This window comes from Ictidomys tridecemlineatus, chromosome 1, assembly GCF_052094955.1.
Source record: "Ictidomys tridecemlineatus isolate mIctTri1 chromosome 1, mIctTri1.hap1, whole genome shotgun sequence".
Lineage (NCBI taxonomy): Eukaryota > Metazoa > Chordata > Mammalia > Rodentia > Sciuridae > Ictidomys > Ictidomys tridecemlineatus.
Window position 1 is genome coordinate 145,856,207 of NC_135477.1, and position 16,418 is coordinate 145,872,624.

The window sequence follows — 16,418 nt, forward strand, 5'->3', positions numbered from 1 at the left end:
GAAGCTGAGTTCTAACCCAAATCTGCCTGGTTCCAGAGCCAGATTCCTCACTGTTGCTGGGCTGCTTTCCAGAAACACAAGCGACTGTCTAGATGCAAGGTGTGCACTGTCCTCTGCTCCTCCACATTCTTCTGGGGGTCTACACCTGTGTTGCTACCATACTGCTGGACAGCGACAGATCCAGCCAGGTGGCATCTATCACTTCCACACAGTGACTCTCTGGCTTCTCACAAGGTTTTAACATTCAACATAAACAGTAGTTCAAGTAATGATGCAGTCTACAATGCCTGGAAAATGTTGTTTTTGCCTTCTCATCATGGTGACATACCCACAAGTATTAGAGATCATCCCATATCCTCAATAAGCCCCTTAGGAACAGAGGCAGATCAGGAATCCTGACGTGGTTGGTAGTCTCAAAACACAGCATGTGTTTCCCCGGAATATTCCCAAGTGCAAACCAGGCCAGGGAAGCTAAAACCCAGGTGAGTTATGTAAACACTCAGCAGGCATCTCAGAGAGCTAATAAGGGAGGGCTCTTCTCAAAAGCATCTGCTGAACAAATCCAACATAAAGTCCATGAGATAATTTTAAAAACCTGTTCTTTTTATCTGTTCAGTAAAGAGTACTAGCACTTTGAGATAATTAAGAAAAAGGGTAAAAATCCTCAGCTGCTTGGACACGCCCCCCCCCCCCCCCGGGAATCTACAGGTCAGCATCCATGCCAACAGAAGAAAGAGGAAATGTGAACAAATTAACAAAAATTTCCACTCGGCCTGGGAATGCAGCTCGAGCACACAGCACATGGGTATGTGAGCCCGTCACTTCCACCCTACCAGGCTTCCCATCTGATTGCTTCTCCTTTGCTGAACTTTCTTCCCATATGGCAACACATCCTACTCTGGGCCTTGAAGAAGAGCTGCCTCTTGCCTTCCTGCAGCAACACAGTGCTCTTGCCCCCGATGCAAGAAGACCACTTGCTGCTGGGTGACTACTGCAGAGCACAGGCCACCCACTGACCGTTCTCTGAACAGGATATTCTGACATGGGCTTGAGGGATTAAGTCTTAAACACATGTCCCCTTTCCCTCTGTGGCTAGCTGTATAAAGCTGGGATGAGACATACTTGATGGATAAATTATTTCTAAATAGCTGCCACGGAAGCAATTCGTGTACACAGTATCAGACTAAGCGAGGCAGTAAACATGACAGGGAGCAAGTTGGGTCCTCATCCCTCAAGGAAAGAAACACCAAGGGATGCATTCTAAGAGGCAGCCAGAACGAGGCCAAAGCTCAACCAGGAAGAGGAGGAAGAGTTGTGAAGAGGGATGAAAGAGACTTTCTGAAAAACTGACATGCTGAGGGAAGGGAAGAAAAAAATGCGGAAGAGTGACCCTTTTTCAACTGTTACAAAAAAAAAAAAATCTATACGAACTGGTGAATACCAAATCAAAGAAATGAAAATAGCTTTCATCCATGAATATGTGTTGATACTCCCCTGTCCCAAACCAAGTATATTAGAGATTTCTCTTTATATGACCACTGTTTAAAAGTCTGCTCAAACACATATTCATGAAATATCCTCTTTGATATTGACATATAAGAATAAAGAGTGAGGTTCTTGACTAAAAGACCAGGGAAAAAGAAAGAAAATTCTAATTCAAAGTGTTTTTCAAAAAAGCATTAAAATTTGCAATATTACCAATAGGTTCCAGGAGTAAGCTAGATTTAAACCTCAAAAGACTGGTAGGAATTTTTGCTCTTTGGTATCAGAACTTTTTCCAAGTATGGAGTGATTTAACTACATGAAAACTGGCCCATGGTAAGTTTCTAAAAGTCCAACTTTCAGTCTTAAAATTCTATGGCTATTTCCACATAAATAGAATTACGCTTTCAATTAGTAATTTTGCCTGGGTACATATCTAAAAGCACTAAGTATGTTTTTTTTTAAGCCTTAGACAATTATTATAAATCCTATAACTATTGTTGGTAAATGACATATGCATACAATTTCAATAAACATCAGTCTAATTATTATTTTTCAACATCTTAAATAATCTGTGTTCATTAAAATAAATCTAATCCTAGGATATAATTTCCCTCAGCCGTTCAGTAAAAAAATTAAATAGCTTAAGGATTAGGACCCATGTAGTTGTTTATCCCTCATGACAACAGACAATATTCTAAGTAAAGGGCTATTCAAGGTCGAAACCAGGATGAGTCCACTATACTACTTTATGCCTTTTCTCAAAACTTCAGTATGTTTGTGTCAAAACTAATGTGCAAACATTTGCATAGAATTTCCTTGGATTATGAAAGCTTGCTGATAGAAGACGAATATCTCAGTGACCAAACAGTAAAAGCTACATACTCACATCCAAATAATCAAATCACTTGGAAGCAAGCTCATCTTAATATAGGACAGCTGTGGTGGGTAAACACATAACCAGGTACAAATGGTCAGCATATTTAAGCAAGCAAAGGAGAAATTATTGATTTAGAACTTTGGCTCTTAGAACTTGTCTGCATGGTGAAGTTTAAAAGTGTACAAGGTGTAAATCCTAATGTGTTCTATGAATTCGAAAAGCAAAGTCCCAAACTACCCTAATATTAATGCATTATTCCAACCCCAAAGCTGGTATAATATATGTCTATTTGAAATGAAACATAAAATGCAAGCTCCTTGATTAAAAAAAAAATTCTCCACCATACCAAGAATATTTTGAGATATCACTTGTCACGTTGACACACAAAAATTCTTCCCAATTCTGATAGAACACTGCATAGTAAGCCCTGTGGCATGGTAAGCCTAATGCTTGCCAGAAGAAAGCCCAGCCCCAGAAAAAGGAAAGTGTTTTATTTAAATAAACCGTAGACCTGCAGAGGACACAGACGAAAGTGCTGCCCACTACAGCAGTTTCCGCACACACCTTTCGCTATTAACCACCTCACATCCTTTCTAGCAACAGTTTCATATCAGAATTTTCCATTATCCAAATTATTCCCTTTGCTTACTTTCCAGAGAGACTCCCTTAACTCTTTTTTAAGTCACCAGGGTCCTAATTAGTGATGCAGAGATTCAGTCAGCTGTGAAGCCTGAAGGAGTTAATATCCCTCTGAAGGGGCCTAATCAAGTCTGTGGTAGGTTAAGGGGGGGAAATGGCCATTTTGGCACAAACGGACATCACATCACAGTATCTGAACAATCTTTTATAGATGTGAAACCCAGTGACCAAAATGATCCCTTCCCTGCTAAGACAGCCAACTTTCTCACAGGAAGAATCTGAACTCATTCTATTTGGAGGGAGAGGGGGAGGTTGACTTCAATGGAGATCAAAGTTTTCACTATAAATATGCAAGGGTGCACCCACAGGCACATGGAGAGGAACACACCCACACCCCAAGTGCTGTTGATAAACTAATGGGCACTGTTCCAATGCCCACCTTTTTCTGTTCCCTCTCATAAATTTGATAAGAAAAACAACTATCACTGTTTCCCAAAGGCCAGAGTTGGCTGGGCTCCAATTCCTCCCCTTCCACCCCAAATCAGCTAACAATAACTAGCTGCTGACCTGTAAGCAGCCCTTACCACATTCTCGGTAGTGTTCTAAGTGCTTTAAGTATATTAACTCAATCTCTGTAATAATCTGATGAGAGAGGTATTCTGTAATCTCCATTTTCCTGACAAGGAAACTGATGTTCAGAGAGACTACCTAAATTGTCCAAGGTCACATGTCTAATTAGTGGCAGAACTGGGAAGGAGCTCAGACAGACTAGCCCCAGAGGCAGTGCACAAAGCCAGGAGACTATGTTGCAAAAACAGTAAACAACCAAAGGAGAGACTGATCACTCTTCCCTGAAGGCACATTTACAGAGAAAATTTTCAGAAAGTATAGGTTTTATAGCTTTCCAAAATGAATTGAGAACATTTGAGGACAGAGTTATCTTTCAATAATGCTTTCATGGTATTTCTATATAAACTCTAACTACTAAACAGGGACACCCTTTTTCTAAAACTCTTATTCAATATTTAAAAGCCAAGATCATGAAGAAATGGCAAGGCAAAAGAAACTATAGAGAGGTAATTTCCCAGATTCACACAGCAAAGTCCTAGCTGTGTACATTGGTCACATACTCAAGGTCCTAGCAGGTACATGAGTCCTAGACACTCCACATATATATGGAATATAGCCACATTAGTTATTTAATGAAGTAGTTTGTAAATACTTCAATAATAAAAGGAGCAACATAAACATTTAAGGAGACAATTTACAAACTATCAATTGCTTTCAATAATTTCATTTAATTCAATAATCTGTCATCACAGTTTATCCTTAGGAAATCATCAGAAATGCTCAGAAAAGTTAGTTTCCAGGGGTATTCCTTATAAAAAATTATTTTAAGTACACTAATATTCACTTTTCCTAAGGGTTCAAAATAAGAAAAATAATTGATCTCTACGCGGTAAAAAAAATTGTGACTATCCAGAATACTTAATGGTAGAGTAAAAGCAATATAAAGTTACATAGAATATACAGAATTTCTTTATAACGCTAGATAGCAAATATCATGTCCTTCTACTCCATATAAGTACATTCTAACATAAATAATCTTCATTTCTGGGTGGTGATATTAGTATAATTTATATATTTTATGTATTTTCCTATGTTTTATAAATTTTCTAACATGAATAGTTATTAATTTTATAACCTGAGGGAAATAAGCATAAGCTTTTTAAGAGAGGAGGCATTAGGTCATAAAGCTTATATTAGAATTTCTAAAATTATAAGCAAATCACTTGTGTGTCCTTTTTGGACATCATTAATGGGCTGGGAGATCGTGACATTGCGGTTCACTCAGAGTATGTGGCTTTCAGGAAAGGAAGAGACAGTCATGACATTCTCCTAGAAAGACTAGAGAAATGGGGGCTGGCTAAGAGGGTTCATGGAGTGGTATTGGAAAGGCCATCCCAAGCATCATTAATGAGCAGAAGGTGAGCAACAAAGAGAGGGCCTAATTCTGAGCTCTGACCCTGGCTCACTCATGCTATGGACACATTTTTCAAATCTGCAGCCCACAGAAAACTAAGAAAGAAGCGTTATATGTGTCAATGGCAGGTGTGAAGACTGATTAAGAGCTACTAGTATTGACCATGATTCAGGAACAGAATCTAGCACCAATGTGGAACCTACAGTCTTGCCAGTTCCATAGACTGCCCATACACAGGACTTTCCAAATTTAAACAAGTGTTTGTCAAATAAACATCATAACTATGATTCAAACAATTCTATCAGGCTGAAAACACTGCTCTGAAATGAAAATGCTATATAACAGGGCTAGTAAATGTAAGATTGTACATTTAGCTCAATAACAATTTTACAAGTGTCACTTGGCACCGGTGTGAAGCAATGACCCTTTTAGAACAATAGCTATTATAATGCAGCATTTTTGATGAAGGGAGATAATAACCTCCCTTGGGCAGATCCTATCTAAAAGTACTAGGTGCATTTTCCGATCTTCTCATTTTTAAGAGGAAATTCAACAAAATGGAGTAAGTGCAGATGAAAGTGATCATGGGTAAAGGCTGATTGAGAATATTCAAAGAAACTGGGACTATTTAATTAGGAGGGCATTTAAAGGGACATAACCAATGTTTGCTCTGTGATCCCGAGAAAGGAAGAATCAATTTATACTGTTATACTAGAAATTACAGTTTTTCTTCTTTCTCTACCACTCCACGGAAACCACTTGTCAAGGTCAGCAATGACCTTCAACTTGCTAAATCCAAAAAGCGCTCTGTACCCCAATTAACAGGCTTTGGCAGCATTCAGGACAGAGCACAATGTCCTTCTCCTTGAAATACTCCTATCTCTTGGCCTCCTCTACCTCAGGGGCAAATCGTTCTGGCCTCTTTTTTTTCCTGTTCCTTCTTTACTCAACCTCTAGATGTCAGAGGACAATCGACTCTCCACCTTCTCATTTTTCTTTTCTCTTTCAGTGATTTGATTAACTCATATGAGCTTAAATACTATGTTGGAAACTCCCAAATTTAAATTTCCAGTACAGACCTTCCCTCCCAGCTTCAGATTCCCATTATACAATCAGCAGCATTTCAATCACATTATTCAGAAACTAGTCCCTCATTCCATATCCTACACTACAATTTGTGCCTTCCCTTTTCTGTACCATACACTCAACTGCTCTAACCAGAACCCTGTGGACCATGTTTGCATTGCCCCTTGTCCTTACCTGACACATCCAATCCATGAATAAATCCATTCAATCTCCAATGCAGACCTCATACCATCCCAGTTCTCACCTCCATTGCTGGTACCCAAGTCTAGTGACCATCATCTCTATTGACACCACTTGTCAAGAGCCTCCAGACCACCTGAGCAATCTCCTCAGAGTATTTTTTTAAAAAGCCCTTTTCATACATTAAGTTGGCTCAGTAGTCTCCTCTATTTAAAACTCTTCAATGATTTCCCCACTGCACTTTGAAAAAAAAAAAAGTTCAAAATCCTTACCGTAGCCTCATGATCATCTGTTGTCAGGCCCCTGAGTACCCTCTGACCTGTGTGGTATTGTCACTGCTTGAGCCATACTGGTTTAATCATAGTAAACTCCTTTTAATGATGAGACCCTTGCCCAGATTGTTCCCACAGACTCTGCCAATACTGGATACTGCTTTTCCTCCAAGTTTCAGTTGTCAATGTCACTTCCTTGAAGTCCTCCCCTGATCTTCCTGTCTGATATATACAACCCTCAGTCCAAACTTTTTATCTCAGGCCTTTTGACATTTTCATGTTACTTGTTTCCAAGGATTTTCTTTTACTCTCTCCTTAATCCCACCTCCTTATAGGGTCAGCTCCAAGAGATGAGGGACCTAACCATATTTTTCCTCTTTGTATGGGTTGAGCTCAACAACTCATAAAATGTTGAATATACAGTGAATAAAACTAGACCTAACTTCAACATAAAGAAAGTCTTAGTAAAAACAAGAACTGTCTAAGAATAGAACAGACAGTCTTATAGGAAAAGGTTTCAAGAGGCAACTGGGTGATGATTACTTTTATCAAAGACAACATGAAGAGCATTCGCATGGTAGATGGGATACTGGACCAGATGATGATTAAGGTCTATCCCCTCTATGCAGTTTCTAGTTTTAAAAACAGAACTCATAAGAAGTTTCATGTTGAAATAGACTCCCCAAATAGCACATATTCTAGTATTTCCTAAAAAGCAGAAACCTTCTCAAATACAAATCCCACAAAACCACAACTTTATATCCTGGCCAAATTAACTCCCCTGAAGTTAAATCAATGCAGGCTTCCTCCATCCACCTGCCAGGTGTGGTTTGGAATGATGACAGCCCTCAGTGCCGTTCTTTTCCAGCCGCACAAAATGTGGTTCAGAAATGGGATGGAAGCTCTAGCAAACTCACTCGAAGTAAACTTAAAGTTCCACTCTCCATTCATTTCTGATGCTGCTCTGTAAGCACACCAGGATCACTTTATTTAGTGTCACTCCCATTAATAATGCAGAGATCTTTACACAGGCAGGCCGAGAAAATTAGTCCTGAGTGATTTCGTTACTATAGTGTATACATGAAGTCAAAAGGCCTGAGAGTCTCATTACTCCTGATGTAGAGCTGCTGGCAATATAGATATCAATTGTTTAGCTAAAAGCCACACAAAAAGCAGTTCTGGGGAGCTTTCCCCCTCACTAACTTCCAGAATCTCTGTCAACCTGTAACCATAATTTTCATCAACCTCATAGATATAGCATAGACCTAAAGCCAATCTAAGATCATTTCTTCTAATTTGTAGCCTCCTTTATCTTCCCCAGCCTCCTCCAAATTTCCCAAACTAAAAATAACAAAAATCTGGCAAAGATTTACTTCTGATCACATGTTTAAAAGGATTATTCAATTTCTCAGATTTGATAATGCACCACAAGATATCACAAAACAGATGCAAAAAAAGCCAATGGGAGCCTAATTTTTAATCCCTAGACAATTTTTCTCCAAATATATTTATTCCAAGAAGGTAAACTTCTTATACCTTAAAAGGACAGAGATAATAAAAATTTCCTTTTTGTAATTTCCATAGTAAACAATACTGTGAAGAAAACATGTCGCAATGCTGTGGAGGAATAAAGTGTTGAGAAGCAGAGAATATAAACTCTGATCTTTCCAACAGGCTAGTGTTCAGTGTGTATGTGTAATTTTCTCATTTTTGTGGTGCTAGGCATTGAACCCATGACCTATTTCACGCATACTAGATAACTGCTTTACCCCTGAGCAATGCCCCCAGTCCTAATGTTTATTTAGCAATCTTACTGCTGGAAGTTTATCATATATATTAAAATTTGTAGATTAAAAACAAATACACAAAGATGTCCATGTTAGTATTGCTTGTGAGAGCAAAACCCAAGAAAACTCCAAACTGCCTATTAACTTTCAGTGATATAATTCATAGCGTACCCATAAAATAGCATAATACACAACTGCTAAAGAAGAATGAGCTAGGTCCCTAGGTGCTCAAAGGCAAAAACACACATAAGACATATTCAGGAATGAAAGCAAAGTGTTTATGCATATAAATACTTCTAAATATCTGCTTTTGAAACTCGGGACAGACATGTAAGAAACTTAAAAAAGTGGTTCCCTCTGAGAAACAAGACTGAGAGTATACAGAAGGTGACTTTCGCTTTTTATTTTAAACTCTTCTGTACTATTCAAATTACTTTTAATTGTTATTTTATTAACAAGAATACTAAGTGCATGCAGTATTTTCTGCATCGTCTGGAAGCATGTGCTTGCTCAATGTAGGAGTGGGAATGTGAACATTCTTCCCCAGGGTGCGCAGTAGAGGTGAAGCCCACTAAGTGGTGAGCAGACATCCCTCTCCAGCCAATCCAGATTTCATAGTTCACTAAGCCCACTGCCCTCACTCACTCCTTTCTCCTCTGTGTGATCCTTGCATACAAGTGAAGTGAAATCTTAATTTCTATTCTTCCAGTTAGAGTTCTACATAGTCCATCTCTGAAAAGCTAACTTGAAAGAGACACACAGCTATTCCATTGCCAAGGATACCAAAGGGGGGGAAAAAAAAAAGAGTGTTTCCCCTAATGCCATTTATTATATAATTATATTGTTACCAAAACCAAACCGCTTTCCAATTTAAAGTACAGTACCTATCATTCCTATAAGTTCCATGAGAATCAAAAGTAATCAACTACCAATCTAAGGGTGTTTTTCCCTCCAGTTTAGAATTCCACATTTATCAATCAAAAAATTAAACTCTATTAAAATTGCTTCTAGCTGGGCGTGGTGGCACACGTTTATAATCCCGGCAGTTCTGGAGACTCAGGCAGGAGGATCGATAGTTCAAAGCCAGCCTCAGCAAAAGAAAAGCGCTAAGTAACTCAGTGAGACCCTGTTTCTAAATAAAATACAAAGTAGGGCTGGAGATGTGGCTCAGTGGTCGAGCACCCCTGAATTCAATACTCGGTATCCTCCTCCCAAAAAAATTGCTTCCACAAGAAAAATGATAGTACAATAAAGCTGAAATGATGAAGTAAAATCTACATTAGAATTTTCTGATTTTGAAGACCTTAATGAGTATTTGAACTTTATTTTACACCTACTCTGTCAAGAAATAACTTCAATCTCACTGCAGGGGTGGGGACAAAAGAAAAATCATCAGAAATCCTACTTTTGTTTTTCCTGTAATTTAAAATTGAGACTTGAGGTAGGAATGCTCTTTATTTAGTATCAAATTATGCAAAAACCACCCCTACAGCATGTTTTTCTTTATTGGAAGGTCAAGATAAAAAGGCATTTATTAAAGTTCACTCATTTTTCTTGCTTTATTGATGGATATGGAAAGCAAGTCCAAATGTCTATTTTAAAAGTCTAATATCTATTTAGCTGAAATTTTGCTTTTACTCAATCTAATTTTATATAAGCAACAACAAAACAAAAAAGATTTTCACTTTTGGCTGTGGGGAGTAAAGGTAATTAGTGAAATTAACAAACTATGTAGCCGAGTACATTGAGCTGTCTGTGGTACTGAAAAATGACACCAAAGCTGAAATTTAGTGAGCTGTGTTCTTGCAGAGCCTCCCCATCTCACTATTTTAATCCAAGCACTTCCTCCCATGACTCACCTGAACCATTTTATTTTGCCAGAGTGTATATAAACATTTTATAAAAGGTCACACTGACTTGCTTTCCAAGGTTCTCCATGAAAATGTCAGGGCCTCCCCAAGCTTCATTAAGCAATTCCACTAGACAGACAGCTTGAACATCAGCTAAAACACCTTCTTTTCCTGAATGTAGTGGACAATGGTATCATGTGCCAGAAACTCACACTAGCTACCTATCATTATCCAATCATCACACCGATATTCTAAGACTGTTTTTGTAAATGACAGTCTCTGAATGGCAGCATGACTCCTGCATTTAGTTCCTTAACTCAAAGCTAAATCAATATATTTGAAGCTTTTTATAATAAACTGAGAAGTGCCCATTAGCTTAAAACATCTATGAAAAAAATACAGCATCGACATCAATAAATTAAAAAGGACACAATTCATCATTTTCCATCAATACACATAAAACTGTGCACTTGACTTTCAGAGTTAAAAACTATTCTGGCAGCATTGTTTACTGTTCTTTGGACTAATTAGAACCTCCTTCTTTTTTGTTTTTCTCAGGGTCTTCAAATTTATTTAGTCCTTTCACATTTTATTATTTAGCTTTTAAAAACATTTCAGATGAGAATTTTGAGCTTCATCTAGAGGAAGAAATCCCTCTAGATGAAATATTAAGTATCAGAGCTGCATCAAAATAACTAAATGATACTACTCTCTTTTGAAAAGATATCTCAAGTGTAGCAGGTTTAAGAGTTTGTATATCTTATAAAATTAATCAAATTTTTAAAACCTAACACTCCGTGATATTTATGTTACCCTACACTAAGGAAGTCCACTGTGTTTATTTGCAGACAATCCTGTCCTTATTTTTCTTACCCAGGCTATATATACTCTAATCAACATAGATATCTAGGTATTTGCATGTCAGAAAGAGTCCAAATTAGCCACTGAAAGGAATATCCTTAGACATAAAATAATCTATAAAAATGTAACTTCCTGTATTAGTTTTTGAATGTTTCAAGAATTCTACTATGGTATTTATTTTTAATTTTTTTAGGACATGTAATTCATTTTTGGAAGCTCCTCTTAGACTTAACACATTATTTTAAAAAAAAATCTTCCAATAACCCTTGAACAGTCAGTGTTTTCAAGAAGACACCTTGTTGGAGATATCACTCGTAAATGTCCTCCCCATGAATGTGTTTTTAGTTGTGTGCTTTTCAGAAAAACAGGTAATACAAGGAAAGCTAATAATTTAAAGCAGCAAGGTCTCTCATTCCAAGATAGATTAAGTAAAACATTTTAAAGTTACTTGATTTTTAAAAATACATAAGAACATTGTAGAATAATATTTTAAACTTAATCTTATTCATATACCAAACTTTGGGATGTAGTGGGAATCTGCATATAAAGCAATGTCCATGTTTGGGAGCTTTAGGTAAGCAGCAGCAGAACTCAGCAGGAAGCATTCTGGACTAGAACCAGGAGGAAAGGGCCTGCTCTTGCTTTGCACTGTCTCCACTTGATCTGGAAAGCTACACACATCTTCCGACTTATCTGCAAACTGAGTCAAAGGGCCATTTTTGTTCGTTTTAGTTCTAAGTATTTACTCTTTATGTCAAAATTAAAAGATACACCCATAATGTTTAAGCTACATTGAAGTATCATTTAAAAACATTTGGCTGGGCACGATGGCGCACGCCTATAATCCCAGCAGCTCAGGAGGCTGAGACAGGAGGATCACGAGTTCAAAAGTAAATTTTTTAAATGGAAAAAAAACATCAAATGTGTGTTTGTCCTGTTTTGCCAGTACAATTTTACTATTTATTTCTAAACACTCTTTCAATTTCTATTCACTAACTTCATGCCTTTAAAAACACACTTTTCAAAGTTTTAGCAAATATAAAGTAAAATGAAGTCATTCCTCTCTCATTTGGGATTACGTGTCATCTTTGTTTGGACAATCATTACAATTGTTTTTTCTATATTTAGTGTGTTTGCTGGTTACTAACTTGAAATTAATTTAACTTAATACTAAGCTTTCTATGGAGCAAGTTGTATAAAAGGTTTTATTTTCAAAGACACCCTACTTTGGAAGTTTTCATAGTCCCACCAAATACCTAACAATGGATCAGAAAATACATGTGTGTGTAAATTCTAAGCAGGGTTCCAATCTAATTTTTGAAATAAATAACCAGTAAATTTTACAAAATATTCTGGTATTGTTAGTAGCAACCAATATTGTCAGTGCTCCTGGATGTATTTAAATAAAACAAAACATTTTCCTGTCAAGACAGTTCACAGTGGCAGTGGCCTTAACAACTTTAGAAAAAAAAAATAACTTAATGACTTTAGCTAAGAATGTACTAAAGTACTAGATATATGAATTTATAAACTAAACTAAAACAAAAATGTTTCAGGTTAAGGAGCCCTTTAGGTAAAGAAACATTTTCGAAAAGGTTAGAATTTTCCCCACATTTATGTTAGCTAACAACATCAGGAACCTATTTATTTTCTTCTTTATGCTACTTAGTAGAAGACAATGCAGATAGACAAGACCTTCCATAATGACTTACTCATCAGGAAAAGTATCTCCAACAAGAACACATATTTACTGTGATGATTAAGGATAGGACATAATTAGCTTAATGAAAACAAGTGTAGTGACTGATGTCTAGAGGTTGATCTACCTGCAGAAGACAGGTGAAAGTTAAGAATTTAACCCACACATATCAGAAACTACTGCCTGTTTACATGCTGCACTGCCTTCTTTTGTTTTTAACTTCTTGAAATAACAGGTCGGGTGCCGCCATAAGACACAGCGTGTGTCTTCTGTAACCTTAGGCAAGGACATGACTGCTTGGAAAAAGCCCTGCTGCCTTGCTTTCCCCCAGGCTTTCTACATTCATAAACAGCAGAACCTAAGTTACCTGTATTTCCCTGGCGTGGTACACGATGATCAGACCGAGCAGGATAATCGTGGAGAGACTGATAAGGCATTTCAGAGCTAAGGAATACAGCGACGCCTGCAACACAGACCGAAGACTTTTAAGAAAGAAGCACGTTTAACCCCCTTCCAGGCCTCGAGGGTCCCTCAGTCCCCCGCAAATTGACCCGAACTCACAGTAAGGGGCGCGGGGATGGGGAGGGGGTGCTGTCTTATATCTGCGATGTCAGATTACTCTGCTTCAAAACCAAGCGGGAGGATCGCAGAACTGGAAAGAATAGCGGCTTGGCTGCAAGATCCTCACCATCAAGGTCTGAAATGCTTCACCTGGATCGCTAAACCCGAGAGGAAGTTATTCCTGAGTTTAAACGCTGAGGGTTGAAAGTGGTCTCCTAAACAGGAGCACTGGAGAGGAATACACATGCTTTCCCTCACCGACTCCCAAAACCACTTATTTAATGTGCTTGAAAGCGCTAGGCATTCTAGTGCCTCGAGAACTTTGGCCGCACGCGGAAAGGTTTCCTTTCGGAGTTGCCTAGCCATCTAGGCTTGCGCGTCCTAGCCGCACTAGCTGTTCCCGCAGGCACTTCGGTTCGCACCGAGAAGACTGGTAAAGAGTTCCCGCCAGTGCCCATCCCAACCACCTGGCACCCCTCTCTGGGAGGGTGGGCAAGGATTCAAGCCTGTACCTTGTCGTAGGCGCCCCACGACAGCTCGGTCTCGATGACCATGACCACGATGCCGAACATGCCGAAGATGAGCGCATAGTCGCTGAGCCGCTTGCGCTTCTCGAACAGGGCGCGCCGGTGGCCCAGCTTATAGCCGATGTTCTGGTTCTTCTTTTTGCTGGACTTAGTGCCACTACTGCTGCCATGCCCGCTGCCGCCGCCGCCACCGCCTCCAGTGCTGCCTCCGCCGCCGGCTCCGTAGAGCGCCAGGTTGTTGGAGTTGTTGTGCTCTGGCTTAGACACCACGATCTCCGGGGCTGAGGACGAGGCGGCAGCAGCAGCGGCTGCAGACGGGGAGGACGCGCCGCCACCTCCTCCGACAGACGGAGGGGGCTGCAGGGGCTGCGCCTCCGAGTCCATCTCGTGCAGGTTCCGGCGGGACGCGCTCAAGTTGCTGAGCGGCCGCATGACGCCCCCGTTGTACCTGCAGCTGCTCATGGCTATTTCGGTGAAGGGGTTGCTCTCGCGGCGCGCCTGGGACTGGTGGTGCTGGTGGTGCGCCGTGTGCGGATGGTGGTGGTGGTGAGAGATCGGGGGCCCGGAGCCCAGGCTACCGAGGCTGCCCGTGGGGCTGGCGGCGGGCTGCAGGCTGTGGCACTGGTGGTACTGGGAGGCGGACGCGGGCTGCTGCGCGTACTGCTGCCGGAGCGCACTGGCATGGCTGGACGGCGTCAGCTCGCTCACATTGAGCTGGCTGCCCCGGCGCGACGAGCAGCAGCAGCAGCACGAAGAGCCCGACAGCGGCGAGGAGGTGCGGGTCCGGAAGGCGCCGCCGGGCGAGGAGGTGCGGAGCAGCAGGGACAGGTTATCCCCCGCCCCCGCCCCCGCCGCCGGGGCACCGGAGGAGGCGCAGCTGTTGCACCGGAGGCATGGGCTGCTCCCGCCGCTGCCCGGCTGCTGGTGAGCGAGGTGAGGGTGGTGGTGAGGGTGCGGGAGGGGCGCGAAGGGCGGGCACGGCTTGTCCTGGCTCTGTTGCTGCTGCTGGCAATGCAGGTGTGAGGAGCGCGGTGGCGGTGGCGGCTGCTCTGGGAAGAAGCCGCGCTGGAACTGCAATGGGGTTTCCATGTCAGGGCTGTTAAAGCTGCAGGGAGACCAGGCGGTGGTGCACCCTGCGCAATGCGTTATGGTCGGGAGCGGGGACTCCTGCTGCTGGTGCGAGGAAGGGCCCATGCCGGCTCCGGTAGAATCCAGGCGGCGAGTCCGATTGGTTGGGCGCACCAAAACAATGGGCATGACATCACCTGCGGGGACCAAGACTGAGTTTGCGGCGCGCGCGGCTTAGGGCTGCCTGTGTGTGTGTGTGTGTGTGTGTGTGTGTGTGTGTGTGTGAAGTGGGGAGGAGAATCTGCAGAATGAAAACCCTGGGGGTCAGAGGCCAGGGCTAGGGCGCTAGAGGGCGTGGATTCCACCTGCTGAATCTGGGAGCACCCCTGAGCACTATCCGGGATCGAGAACACCCACACAGTGCAGCTGGGTTATGGGGGATAAGAGGCGTGCCGCCGCCGAACGCGATGTCCGAATCACCTGCCCCGGGCACTGCAGCACATGGGACCACTCAGGCTATAGGGCAGGCACCAGTACAGCGCGAAACCCGAACCACTTCTCCATTCTCACTCTTTGTAGGGCTCCAAAACAGCAGCCCTCTCGCCCTACACCAGCCTCTCCCCCAACGTCCCGCTGAGAGTGGGCTGCAGGCTGCCCGCCAAGTGACTGCGGGGCCACTGGCTCTGGAAAGGAAAAAGTTTGGCTATTGGCTAAGCTACTGCAGCAACGTCTGGGGAAAACTCCTGGGCATGAGCCCTGGTTTGGCCACAGAGGATCAGAGGAGACCCAGCGCCTGGTTGTTTCACTGACTCCAGGCTCCAGAGTCCTGGAGTACGGATAGTTAGCGCTGCGCTCTCGCCAGAGTGCGCTGTGGCGCTGGTAGGGTTAACTGCATCGGCGCCCGGGCCGGGGGAGGTGGGGGCGGGGCCGGAGGAGGGGATCCCCGCCGTCCCCGGGAAGAGCCCGCTCGGGCTTCCCTGGTCCCCCTGGCGGGGGCGGAGGGCTTTCCCCGCTACCGCCCGCTCACATTTTCGCCTTCTGCGGAACATGAGGGGCTGGCGCCCCCGGTCGCCGAGTCCCGGGCTCCGGCTCTCAGGCCCTCCGGCAGCCTGAAAGAGTAGGTCTGCAAGCTTCTTCCTCCGTGGAGATGCTCCTTGCTAGAGGGTCTGAGGGCTGCTCTGTGACCGCCGGCCGCCAGCTTCTCTTCTTTTCCTCCTCCTCACCTGCAGACACAAAGCAAAGGCGAGTCACAAATGCGCAAACACTGAACATCTTCTTTGCCAAGCCCAGACTGCAGCAGCGGGTGGGAGAGGGGCCTGGCGCCGGCTGATTCACTGGCAATTTCAGCCAGGTTGGGAAATTATTAATACTGTAATGATAACCTAGGCTGAATAATCGCTGTCCAGGGGTAGAGCTGGAGTTTTGCTGTACTTTGGTACAATGGTTATTTATTTACTCTTTAATATATCAATAAAAATTGAATTTTGTGTAAAATTTACCGTAATGTCTTATTCACTGGGCGGTACACTAACAAAGAGGTAG

At 42.2% G+C, this 16,418-nt stretch overlaps 1 protein-coding gene across 3 annotated transcripts in view; it reads right to left on the bottom strand.

The window, feature by feature from the left end:
- Kcnn2 (potassium calcium-activated channel subfamily N member 2) overlaps nucleotides 1-16,418 on the bottom strand; it is a 414,889-nt gene that overhangs the window by 120,189 nt on the left and 278,282 nt on the right. The window contains exons 3-5 of one of the 3 annotated variants that reach the window (XM_078048849.1): nucleotides 15,904-16,099; nucleotides 13,794-15,073; nucleotides 13,088-13,183 (exon numbers count right to left, since the gene is read on the bottom strand). In XM_078048849.1, the coding sequence (XP_077904975.1) occupies nucleotides 13,088-13,183; nucleotides 13,794-15,073; nucleotides 15,904-15,925 (1,398 nt within the window). In that variant the 5' untranslated portion in view covers nucleotides 15,926-16,099. Of the gene's footprint in view, nucleotides 1-13,087; nucleotides 13,184-13,793; nucleotides 15,118-15,903; nucleotides 16,100-16,418 lie in introns of those variants that run through there. The other 2 variants (XM_078048854.1, XM_078048853.1) reach the window with 2 other exon arrangements.